This window comes from Hipposideros armiger, unplaced genomic scaffold (assembly GCF_001890085.2).
Source record: "Hipposideros armiger isolate ML-2016 unplaced genomic scaffold, ASM189008v1 scaffold_40, whole genome shotgun sequence".
Taxonomy (NCBI): domain Eukaryota; kingdom Metazoa; phylum Chordata; class Mammalia; order Chiroptera; family Hipposideridae; genus Hipposideros; species Hipposideros armiger.
Window position 1 is genome coordinate 956965 of NW_017731390.1, and position 13016 is coordinate 969980.

General features: G+C 48.4%; 1 protein-coding gene across 2 annotated transcripts in view; it reads left to right on the plus strand.

Moving 5' to 3' along the window:
- The window catches only part of LRRC59 (leucine rich repeat containing 59), a 21447-nt gene extending 8716 nt beyond the window's left edge, over positions 1-12731 (plus strand). The window contains exons 1-7 of one of the 2 annotated variants that reach the window (XM_019638633.1): positions 445-749; positions 2502-2561; positions 4228-4386; positions 4600-4704; positions 7954-8026; positions 10580-10753; positions 12188-12731. In XM_019638633.1, the coding sequence (XP_019494178.1) occupies positions 645-749; positions 2502-2561; positions 4228-4386; positions 4600-4704; positions 7954-8026; positions 10580-10753; positions 12188-12432 (921 nt within the window). In that variant the 5' untranslated portion in view covers positions 445-644 and the 3' untranslated portion in view covers positions 12433-12731. Of the gene's footprint in view, positions 1-444; positions 750-2501; positions 2562-4227; positions 4387-4599; positions 4705-7953; positions 8027-10579; positions 10754-12187 lie in introns of those variants that run through there. The other variant, XM_019638635.1, reaches the window with a different exon arrangement.
- The last annotated feature ends 285 nt before the right edge of the window (positions 12732-13016 follow it).

Genomic DNA, 13016 nt, shown 5'->3' on the forward strand with positions numbered 1-13016 from the left:
GGGTGGGGGCGGGGGGGTGAGGAGGAGATAAGAGAGATTCAGAGGGTAAGTTTTCCGGGTGAAGATTTGAGGATTGTTAAGTAGAGGGCAGGAAGCAATTTTAAAGGATACGCAGTTTCAGCTCCTAACCCAGGGGAATGAGGGTGATCTCATGAGGTCAGTTTTGGCTGCAACTCAGGTCTTCTAGCCCTCAGTCCCGTGCCCTTTGGCCTCCTGGCGCTGCCAGCGACGATGCCCGTGGGAGTGCCTCCTAAATCACCAGGAAACGCGGCTGCCCCGCCCGCAACGGAACTTGGAGCCTTGAACCCCACCCCTCTGGTGTTGGCAGCGACTGCAGTGCGCAATACTTGGCGCCAGAGGGCGCTCCGACACCTGCTGAGGCCGCTCTGGCCCAGTACGTCTCAGTGGCCGCGGAAGGTGACGTGGACACGGAAGTGGTCGTCGTCGCGGCTGCACCGGTGGAAGCTGGGCGCGATCCGAGTGCGGCCGGCTGACGGAGGGGTGGTGGCGGCCTCTCACCTGCGGCGGCGGAGGACGAAAGTGTTGTTGGTTGGGTGCGAGTCTGCTGAGCCCACGAGCGGCTTCTCAGGCCTTCTCCTGCCCGTCGGAGCCCCAGAACTGGGACTTGCTTAGCCGGCGTCACCATGACCAAGGCCGGTAACAAGGGCGGGAACCTCCGCGACAAGCTGGACGGCAACGAGCTAGATCTGAGCCTCAGCGACCTGAATGAGGTCCCGGTCAAAGAGCTGGTCAGTATAGTCCCGCGAGGCCCGGGCGCCCGCCAGCGACTGGCGCTAGCCCTTGCATGGGCCGCCTCGTTTCTCATACCTCAGTTTCTACGTGTTAAAATAAGGTGGGGAGCGTGGGATTAAGTCCCTTGGGAGGCTGCGTCCGGCCCCAGTGTTCTTCCTGGGATGTACACGTGTCATTTTGGCACAGTTCCAGAAGATGGAGGGTGGAGGAGGGAACTGCTTGTCTGGCCATGGGGTTTTTTACGGGTCAAGAGTGAAGCTCTCCACCCTCTATCTAGGGGGGCTTTCACAGCGCTCAGCTGAGTGCCCGACCCCAAGTAGGTACCCACGGAGCGGTTGCTGGATGTTTCGGAGAATGAATGAACAAATGAATGACTGACTAGGTCTGAGAAGCAGGCCTCCGTGTAGACCGGGGTGTGGCCCAGAACCGGGGTTTCCTAGGAAGCCGGCTGACCTTTCCATCCCTGGGGCGTCGTTCCTTGAAGAAGATGAAGTCGTAACTGCTTGGTTGGCAAGGCCTCTTGCCTACTGGTCTGAAACTGGCGGGAATCCAGCGCCACAGAGGCCCACCCTTCCAAGCCCTCTACCCCCACACTCCCACCCTGGAAACTGAGGCCTGGGGCCCCTGGGAGATTACACAACCAGTTGTTGCCAAAGTGGAGCAAGATCGCACATCCTTGCTTTTCCCACCTGGCTCCCCACCCAGGCCTTCACAACCTGGCACTGGCCTCACTTTGGATGACGTACACTTTCCTCTCTGCTTTTGGCACTGGGCCCAGTCTTCCCTCCTCCTTGGTTGTGTAGTATGGAGGTTAGCAAGGGATTCCCAGTTCATATGTCAGCTCCATTGCTTCATAGCTGAGTGCCCTTGGCAAGCTAGCTAACCTTTATGCCTAGTTTTCCTCATTTATGAAATGGTGAGTGATAATACTTCCCATCTCATAGGGTTGTGAGGATTCAATAAGATTGTAATGTGAAATACTTGGCAGGGAGCAAATGCTGATGCATGTAGCTATTATGTTGGCATTCTTCCCACTGTAATATCTAAAACTTTTTTAGGTGGTCAGGCTTCATTCTTGGGAATTTCTGACAATTGGCAACTGTAAGCTGGCCCTGGGTCCTTAACTGAATATTTGGCTTTTTCCCCACCCCAGAAAGATGGCCAGCCTTGTTTCCACCCAGCTTTAGGACTGCTGTCTGAAACTGTTTACTCCAGGCATCTGGTCAGCACAGCACTGCCCAGATGCTGAAGAAAGAAGGGTCAGTTTTGCTGAGCCTCTCCAGGCCTGAATCCAGGGGGCAATGGAGCTGGGCCGTGAGGATCTTGTTTTCACTCTGATATTCACTTATTTACTCCTTCATGAATGAATGAATCTGCAAACATCTATATAGACTGCCTGGAAAGCCTGAACTGGGGAATATGGAAATCGCAGAGCTTTGTTAGACACAGTCCCTGCCTTAAAACCTAAAACAGAGGGGTACTGGAGAAAACATTAGAAGGCAGACTTTCTAAGAATCTCTTTTCCTTACTTGGATGTTCCACAGCCAAACCCCTACTTTTTGCATTCTTCCCTAGGTTGGGTTGACTGGTTCATTTTTTCTTCTCTTATCCCAGGAACAGTATACTTTAGTGCTTTTTTTTTTTTTAAGTCTTTTCCTAATCATGGAAGCTAGAAAATGCTTCCTTAGCAGATGTCACTAAATCAGTGCACGTGTTGGTTTGACATTTTGTTCTCATTCTCTTTCTAGGCTGCCCTCCCAAAAGCCACCATACTGGATCTGTCCTGCAATAAACTGACTACTCTCCCGGTAAGACTGGCAAGCAAGCATGATTCCTTCTAGAGCCCTGATGCTGCTGCTTCCTGCTTGGGGGAGCTGTGTTATAAGGCATACTTTCAGGATAGGCCTGCAAGCAGACTTCAGCTAAATCTGAGTGTGTTGGGGGTGGAGTGGGTTGATTTGTCTCAGTGGGGTGGGATGCCAGATAGGGTCCTCGTTCTTTAAAACAGTGGGAAAACCAGGCCACAGAAAACTCAAGTCAATAGGATGCTGGCTGAGTCGCTAACTGGACTCATCTTTTTTTCTGCCTTATTTTATTACTTTGGAAAATAGTACCTCTCTATTGCATAGAAGAGGCTGGAAACCTTTGGAAATTGCTCTCTTTTCAGGGAGAAGCTGTTTATAAACCTCCCTGTGCATCGTTTGATGGGGAACAGGAAAAAGTGTGGTTTTATAGGACTATTGTATCATTATCCTCCTAATCTTTAATTACTTGAGATACTTTTTTGTTCAGCACATCCAATTGGTCAAATCCTTCTGATTTTTCTTGCACAACTTCTCCCAATCCCCCTGTTGCTTCAGCTGTGTAGGTGCTGGTGTCATTCAGCCCCCTCGTACTCCCCTGGGTAATGGCTGCGCTCTCCTCCAGAGCAATGCTCCTTCATTGTCAGGCCTAAGTTTGTTGTCATTATTGCCTTTCCTGTCCATTACCCTGGCCAGGTCACGCCTTGCCATTCTTTGTTAGGCTCTGGCATAGGGATTGAGTCTCAGAAGTTGGCAGTTTCTTCGCAGGATCATTAGTCCATTCCCCTCTCAGTATTCCCCTGGGCCTCATTCATTGTAGCATCTTCTGCAGCTCATCAGGAACCATTTCTAACGCTGAAAAAAGCATCTGAGATCCCACTTTTTCTAGGAAGTATTTTGTGTCTAATTAAAGGGCAGCAATTCCTTGCAGCCTGACACCTGCTGTATACTTTGTCAGACAGTCACTCAGCACCCCCAAGTGCACTTTTCAGTCTGTTCGTTCAGTTGTTTTGACTTCCTCTGCAGTGCAGATCCACTGGCATTTACAAGCCCCCGAGAACACAGATAGTGCTTCATTAGCTGAGGTTGGGGCATCACTTCAGAGGGGTGCTGAGCAAAGACTTAATGACAAGAGTGATGTTTTGAACTGTGCTGTAGAAGAGCCAGGATATGGGTAGGGTGGGCCCCAACCCATTCAGTCAGTCATTCAGAGAACGCTCATGGAGTACCTGTGCTAAGTACTACTGTGCTAGGTGCTGCAAAGAACAAAGAAGAATAACACTGGATACTCAAGGGACACTTGATCTTAGGGAAATGGATGGTCTCACTATGTTTTGACAGCTCCTATGAAAGGTGAACATAGGATGCTGTGGAAGGACAGAATGGGTCCCTCACCACTCCAATAGCAATGTGGAGGATGGGTTGGAGGGAGAACTGAGGGTGAAGGAATGCACACTTATTTTGTGCCTATTTTGTGCTCAGCCCTTTGCATACACATCTCACTGCTTAACCATCAGGAGTGATGCTTGTTATGTCCATTTTCATTCGAGGTGGAATTGCTGGTAAGAAGTAGAATCAGGATTTACACATAGGTGCCTCTGACTTGGGGGCTCCTGGACTGTTCCATCAAAATGTCAGCCTGAGGCTTAGGTGTTTTCTCTTTGGGTCCTAGTCGGAGTTCTGTGGCCTCACACACCTGGTGAGGCTGGACCTCAGTAAGAACAAACTGCAGCAATTGCCGGCTGACTTTGGCCGTCTGGTCAACCTCCAGCACCTGGATCTCCTCAACAACAAGCTGGTCACCCTGCCTGTCAGCTTTGCTCAGCTCAAGGTAATAATTCACGAACTAATGTTTCATGGCCAGGTGTAGCAGAGGGCTCAGGCTCCAAGGGACCATGGCTTTGAGAAAGGCTGACTGAAATATGATCTCGTTGGCTTTCCCCGCAGCTGGGACACAGGGGCTCTTTCTGCTCATTTTGTTCCACTTTGAGGGACTCTGTGTGTGAACTTGGAGTTAGTCAGCTTCTCTGCTCCATCTCTTTAGAGCTTGAAGTGGCTGGACCTGAAGGATAACCCCCTGGATCCCGTCCTGGCCAAAGTGGCAGGGGATTGCTTGGATGAGAAGCAGTGTAAGCAGTGCGCCAACAAGGTAAGCACGGAGCTCCCCAAGGTCTCATTCACACACTCTCCTGGGACTTGCCTCTGCCTCGTCTTGTTTTCCCTCTCAGCACCTATAGCTGTGTGCTGATTAAAGCACTAAGGTCTCAGTGACATGGGTCTACCATGAGCTTGGCACGCAAAGGGACTTTTGTTTCTGTATTTACTTTACAAGTAGTGGAATAATACTATCTTTACTCTACTGCAGGACTTCTGTTCTTAAGAAACCAGAACCTTTCATGATCCAACATTTTACTGTCAGTTGTTGTTTGAATGGGACAAGAGGGTTTGGGGCTGTGGCCTTTCTGAGTCACCACAGTTATTATAGGAATTTTGATAATAGAGGTGTTGTTAATATTTGTGAGTTTATAGATGTAAACAGACAACATCCTTTGCAGATCTGGTATTTGACTTGTCAAGTCATCTTACATAGTGAGAAAATAAAGTCTGCACAGAAGGCAAACATTGCCAATAACCCCGAAGATGCCTTACACTGCTCTTAAGTAAAGCACTGTACCCATTCTCAAAAATTCCAACTATAGTCATTTTTCCCCCACGTCTAGCTTTAGAACAGATTACTGCTGTTTCAGCTGAACACCAGATGACTTACTTGGCTATGTTTAGGGGGCTTGGTGGACAAAAAGGACTTAACTTTAAATGCTAGAATTCATTTAAGTGAAATGTGTGTATAATGGGCTTCTATATGAATCTCAAGAGTAATGGCCTTATTATTAGCTGAGGGCTTCTTAGATAGTCTTATCACCTGTGTCATCCATTGTTATGAGAATCCAAGAACAAAGTCAAGGCAACTAAGTAACCAAGGCTACAGTTTGCCCTTAGCTGAGAACAGTACAGTTGATCAGTGAAACCCTGTTTTGAAAACTTGGTGCTTTAGGAGTCATGTCTGTTCCGGAAGACCAACAGTAGCTACCACTGACTGCTCTCCCTTTGTCCTACATGCTTTACATGTTTCATCTCATAATCCTCATAACGCTGGGAAGTAGGTATTACTTCATATCTCTGACATGAGAAACCCTCATTGTGCACACGCCTTTCATTTGTCTATTTATTCATTCAGCAAGTAATATGTTGAACCATATGGAATTGCTGATATTCTGTTTTTGACCTATCAAAATAATTTTTATTGCATGTAAAGGTCTTTAGTACTCAGATATATCTTCTAGACAAAGCATTGTGGGTGTGGTAACAAAAGCCATGCTCCCTGGTGTCGCTGCCCCAGAGCTGTCCCCTGCAGCGTACCTTTAGGCATTATAGGGGAGTGGCGGGGACAGAATGAGGTCACTTGTCTCCAGGAGTTATTTTAGGTCTCACAAGCTCTGACCTTGTGGGTGCATGGGTTCGTCATAGTAACTGATCACCCTGGTACATAGTAAAGCACCTTTTAAAAATGTTCAGTAGTATTCATCAAGTGCTTACTGTATGCTGTGGGCTGGGATTAGCTGACGAAACTCCACCTTCCAGGGGTTCACAGTCTTGACTAGAGGAGTCCCTTTTCTGAACTTGCTGTGTTTTCAGATGATTAACTCCTGATGTATTGTGGCCAAGGTAAAAAGGGACATCTCTTAAACCTCCCAGCTCTTTATCTAGCCAGCTGTACACACCCTAAAACCAACTGAATGGTCGGTGCTTATTTAAAATTCAGAGTTCAGAGTGACACAGGGACTTTGAACTTGGGCTGCCTGTCTCCATCATGCTTGACCTTCCTCCAGATCCTGCAACTCCTTGTTGAGCAGTAATTTTTTTAGGAAGCTTGACTCCCTCTGGAGAGGTGCCAGCAGGTTCAACTCCTGGATTACTCAGGACAGGGTCCCTTTTGGCTTCAAACCAAGCTCTTAGAGGGAGCTGCTTTTGCAGGCCTGCTGCTGAGCTCCTCCCATCAAGAGTGTGTGCATGTCTGAAGTTTCCATGAAGTAAAATATTGGGTTGTTGGAAAAGTCATGACGTATTTTTGCAACAAAAAAACATAGAAAAAATACGTCATGACTTTTCCAACAACCTAATTACATTTGAATACACATCTGTCCTGAAGGGTGTCTAGTGTGGTAAAGAAACAGACAATTTGCTGTCATAATTTAGAGTAGTTTGGGTTTTCCTGTCTTGTTAATGGAGTAAAAAAGCAGCAGTATTTATTGAGCACATACAATGCCAGGGATTATGTTAGGCAGCCTGTACAAGTTATGTAATTTAATCTTTGCAACAGGCCAGAGAAGTCATCTCCATTTTCCAGATGAAAAAATCGGCCCAGAAAGGTTAAGTCACTTGCTAAGATCACACTGTTAGCAAGTAAGTGGTAGAGTCAGGATTGTTGGGCTCCAAGCTATACTCTGTCGTCTACATCCAAGGAGTACCAGCTTCTGAAAAATACAAACAAATCTACCTCCTCCCCTAACCATGCCCACAGTGAGAATCTCTGTGGCTGTTTTAGTCAGAGGTCAACCATTACTGGGTTGACGAGGATTCGAGGGGCTCAGGGTACCAGTGCATCATGTGGTGTTTGGGCAGAATGACGCCTTGCTTTTCCCCCTGAGCTCTCCAGCCCCTGCATGAGGAGTGAGTGGAGCCAGCTCTGGTCTGGGAACCCCAAAGACCTGCACTCCTAGCTGTGCTGCTTTCTAGCCCTGTGACGTGGACAAGTCACCTGATCAGAGTCTAAGTTTTCTTCCTTTTGAAATGGAATCCAGTCCATTGTTCATCAAACGTGTATTGAGTGTCTATAATTAGCTAAGCTCTGTGCTTGGCCTACAGACAGGACAATAGTCCCTACCTTTAGGAACTCATAGTCTTATAACTCAGCTGTATAAAAAAAGCTCTCTAGGATGGGAGGAGGGGAACCTGAGGCAGCCAAAAGAGATGAGGTCAGGAAAATGTCTTGGAGGAAGTGCTATTCCTACTCATCAGACTTGCTGGGAGAATTATATATGAAATCATGCACGTGGAGCGACTGTAAATGGCAGGATTTTTGCACACTCCAGTTGGCATTGTGTTCACACACTTTTTTCCTGACAGCTTTAGTGAACTGGGCTCACATGACTCTTCTGTAACTGAGCTTCAGCACTAAGTTAGGATCCAAAGAGGATTAACTCCATAGCTCTGCACTGCTTCCCGGGCCGGTGGTGATCTGGGATCCTGAGAAGAGCAGTCTCTTGAGACTCCCCTGAGCAAATGTGTAGCCGTGAAGACTACTGTGTGGAGTGGTTCAGCGCCCTGTCTTCCTTTGCAGGTGTTACAGCACATGAAGGCCGTGCAGGCGGATCAGGAGCGAGAGAAGCAGCGGCGGGTGGAAGTAGAACGAGGTAGGTGGCCATCCCTCTAGCCATCTTCTGGCCCTTCCTTATCCCGCAGCCGGTTCTCATGCTTCAGGAGCTGGAATCCCGTAGAGGAGCTGTGAAGAGCAGTGGGGAACAGTGTGGTAGTAGAAGGTATCACCTTTGTCTGACGAGTCTCTCTCCAGTCCTGGCTTCTCCACCGAGTTCCAGAGTTGAGTTCCATTGCTTGTCTTCCTATCTCTTTGGAGGGTTAATAGGCATCTCAAATTAAACATGGCTAAAACAGATTCCTTCAGCCCCTCCCAGTGTTCCTCATAAAAGGAGATCACTGTCTCTGCAGTCATTCAAGCCGGAAACTGGGAAGCTGTCCATGAGCCCTTTCTTCTGTTACACCTATGTCCAGTCTGCCAGCACATCCTGTATGGGACTTTGTCTCCCACCAGTGCCACCAGTGTAATCAAGCCTCCATTCCGTGGACTGCCACGGCACCTCCTGACACGATGCCCTGTCTCCATACGTGTGCCCTCTGTAGTCATTCTCTACACAGCAGCATAGAGATCTTTTTTTTTTTTTTAAGATTTTTATTGGGGAATTGGGGGGATGGGAACAGCGCTGGGGAATTGGGGGAAGGGGAACAGACAAGTTGCTGTCGTTTTGTTCTTCAGTCTAGTTGTGGAGGACGTTGCTTCACTGGCCCAAGTTGGCACCATCATTGCGCTCTTCCCGGGCGAGGCACATCAGTCGCCGGCTTCTGGACGGCCGCTCACTGCGGCTGCTAGCTGCTGGCTACACATAGTAGCCCATGGCAACCCACTGCCACAGGGGCTGCAGCCTATGCCGTCGCCAGCGACTCACGGCAGCCCAGTTCTTGAGCTGTTGTTCAGCATCTTAGCTGTAGAGGGCAGTGTCACTGGCCCTCATATGTGGGATCCGAACCGGGGCCCTCTGGCTTCCCAAGCCAGTTCTTAACCATCGCACCACTCGGCCGGCCCTAGAGATCTTTTAAAAACATAAATCAACCATGCTGCTATTTGCTTACAACTCTCTAATGCTTCCAGTTGAACTTAGAATGAAAATCAAACTCAGTGACTTGGTTGACAAGGCCTGCTGTGGCCCAAGCCTGCATGCTACTCGGGCTTTGTTGCACATACAGGCAGAGGGTGAAGTTCACTTCAGCCACAGGAGCCTCTGCTGTGGCTTGAACACACAAAGCGCAGTCTCACCTTTGGCGCTTTGCTTGGCTTCCTTTCCTCTCAGATTTTTCTGTGACTGGCTTCATATAATCCCTGACATCTTTGTTGAAATGTCGCCTTAGGTTAACCATAATCCTTTCAGAACCAGCCAAACCAGAATAGCCATCCCACTGGTCATTCTCCATCACATCCTGTTATTTCCTTATGGCACACATCACTGTCTCTTTTGCTGTTTGTTCACTGGTTTATTGTTTGTCTCCTCTAGAAAGTAGATGACTTGGGCACTAGACCCTGGCTTGACTTGACTGCTGTATCTTGAGCACTTAGAACAAGGCCTGGCACACGCAGGCACTCTGTCACCTGGCTGGCTGATTCCTGAGCCCCTTACTGGAGGACTCCTGTGGTGAGAGGAAGGACGTATGTGATACTGATTACAGGCAGTCCTTGAGATCCGACCATCCCTTATACACGCATGGCTACCGTGATGCCCGTTTTCTCTGACCACTGCTGTTTTCACTTCTTGACGGCACATATTCTCTTGTGACCGAGTGTAGTGTGTTCTTGGCATTCTCAGTGCCCAGCTGGAACTTGGGGCTTGTTTGTTCATCGAGAAACAGTGGAAAGCTACAGTAATTGTAGCTACTGTTCAGCTACATATGGTTCAAATAGGCTTTTAAGCCCTAAAAGGACATTTAACCACCATTTGTGGCATTCTGGCTTTGGAAAAATGTACTTCAGATTTCCAAATAACTAATTTGGAAATGCATTTTTAGAACCCAATAATTTGTAAGTTGGGTACCGCATGTAAACATCCTTGAGCTGTGAAGTAAATTGGAGTGTGTGGCATAGATTCCTGAGTTAAGGCTACACATTACAAAGTCTTGCTTTTTCAGGAAAACATTTCCATTGTCTCTAATCTTAAACCTGAGGGCTTCCTTTCTCTTACTTGCCCTCCGCATGCCACGTTCCTTTCCTTATCTTGGGGAGATGGGAATCCCATAGACTCAGCGCCTCCCTTGTTTCTTCTCAGAGCTGAGCTGTATGAGGCTGCCAATGGCCGTGCCTTCTGAATCAGCAGAATCCTCCTCAGAGAGGAACACCAGACTCGTCACCCATGCCTTTCTTATGCCCGTCTTATTACCTCATCCTAAGCTCTCTGCTGCTTACGGCTAGGAACCCCTTAAGCAAATTCCATTCAGCAAACCTTGAGAGCAACTGATGGTATTTTAGGGAGGGCAGAAAGACAGCTATTTCCTTGTATCTTACGAGTGTGTGGCTGGCCCATGGCACAGGAAAAAGGAGACTGAATCCATACTTTTAATTGCTTGGGAAAGCACACTGGAGGGTGTGTGGGAGAGAAGCCATTTCGGGGTCTGTTTTCTTGTAGAGGCTGAGAAAAAGCGGGAGGCCAAGCAACGAGCTAAGGAGGCTCAGGAACGGGAACTGCGAAAGCGGGAGAAGGCAGAAGAGAAGGAGCGCCGGAGAAAGGAGTACGATGCCCTCAAAGCGTCCAAGCGGGAGCAGGAGAAGAAACCTAAGAAGGAAACAAATCAGGCCCCGAGTAAGTTTTCCCTCCGTTGTAAGGTTCCGGCAGTGGGGAGACTCAGTGTTCAGGCATGGGTGAGAGAGCGCGCATGTGCGCCTCGGTCAGATACAGTAAACCCTAAGGCCTGGGAGGACCTCAGGGGGTTTGCTCCCAGGGAATGTAGGACTCTCCTTACTCGGGAGCGAGTGCCCAGCTGGCTTGTTTCCTCAGAGCTGCATGCTTATGTGCAGGTGCTGTGGTCAGATGTGGCTGAGAGCAGTCCCAGAACAAGAGCAAGTTGCACTTTTTGTAAGACTTAGATTCTAAAACCACCGAGAAAGGCGAAGGTTGCATATGGTCACAATGACTCCTAAAAGTCCCTCACATCATCAGCAATGTACACTGGCCAGGTTTTGAGTGCACGGTGCCGTCTCAGTAAAGCCAGCACTGCCTGTGGTTTTCTTTCCAATTTGGAACAGATCACGCTTTCTGCTTGAACACCAGGGGAATCATTTGGCATGCGTTCAGGGAGCCTTGTTGTATAAAAACACGTCAGTGTTCTGCCTGAGTGTGTCCGGTGAATCTGTGTAGTGATGTGGCTCCGTGTACATGGGATGATCGTATACTCTCTGGGCCAAAAACGAGCCCCTGGGGGAGAGGCACCTGAGGGAAGGTGCTCTGGAGGGAGGTGGGGGCCTGTGGCCCTGTCTGCTCACCTTCGCTGGCCTTGAGCAAGTCACCTCACCTCACCACCGTTTTTTTCCTCGTAAAATGAGGATCACACTTCCTTACAGGGTAGTGATAGGATTGAGGAAACCTACGTGACAGGATCATGCAGTCCTTGGCATGTGGGTGCTCAGTCAAGTTTTTAAAAATTTTGCCTAAAAATCTCAAAACCAGTATTTTTAATAAATGTAATATATGTGTTCATTGCAGAGAATTTAGAAGTTCTCTCTCTACACACACACACACAAAATGAGTCCCCTCTAATCTCCCATTCTCAGCAGTAATCACTGTTAACAACGTGGTGTATTACCTTCCAGGCTTTCTTTTTATATGTATCTTGAATAACGACAGTAACAGTATTCATAAATCTCAAACCTGTTTCCCCAAATGGGCAGCAGTCTATCCATGCTTGATGCCTCCTGATAAGCCTCACCCCCTGGTCCCAAAGAGCCTGGATCATTGTCATGTTACTGAGGAAAACTTAGGACCCTGGGGACTGTGCACCCTGTGAAACATCCAGAATGAGTTCCAGTTTTGACTGTCTTCCTTTGAGATCCAAGAAGGTGTTTATATTGCAGTCTCCGCATAGCAAAGTTTTTAAGAGTTCAGATAGTCTTAAAACAGTTTTCTCTCCAGGGCCGGGGGAGTTTTCATTAGAGGAGTGTAAGTAGGTCTAGCATCAGTTGGTAGAGTGTGGGTCTCCTCGAACTGACTGAACTTTGTCTACTGTGACTGTCCCTCCAGAATCTAAGTCTGGCTCTCGGTCCCGTAAGCCGCCACCACGGAAACACACCCGGTCCTGGGCTGTGCTGAAGCTGCTGCTGCTGCTGCTGTTGTGTGTGGCTGGCGGGCTGGTGGTCTGCCGGGTGACAGAGCTGCAGCAGCAGCCCCTCTGCACCAGCGTGAACACCATCTACGACAATGCGGTCCGGGGTCTGCGCAGCCACCACATCCTCCAGTGGGTCCTGCAAACCGATTCTCAGCAGTGAGCTTGTCCTCAACACCTGCTGCCTCCCCAGCCTTGGAGCTTGGATTCCTATGGAATTGGGTTCTGCTGGACACAACCTTTTTAGGGTCAGACTTACCTGCCATCATTAAATGGCTGCTGATTGGTACTTGAGACCTCCTGTTTGTAGGACTTCTTTGTTCCTTAGTCAGGGTTCCCTGGTGGAAAAAGAAGTAGGTGGGGAGAGGACAAAACCTGCATACCTAAAGGAATAGGCATGGGGGTGGGGAGAGAAACAAGCATAGCCTTTTCTAGTTGTTATATAAAGCTGTGTAAAGGCAAGGCTCATTTCTACTAAATGGTCAGCTGTTCACGACATTTATACTTTTGTATGTCACAAACCCTTTCTTTCATTCCTCCCTGGGTAGCCAGGGCAGATCAGGAGGCAGTGTGGTATTGGGGACTAGGGGAACACCGTACTCAGCAAATCTAGCCTAAATTGGGGGGGGGGGCATACCTATTTTCTTAAGGACCTCAGACATTCATTTTAATGACCATATAAAATCTCAGGCTCAGAAAGGGACTTCAAGACCATCCAGTCCAGTAGGACAGATGAGGAAATTAAGG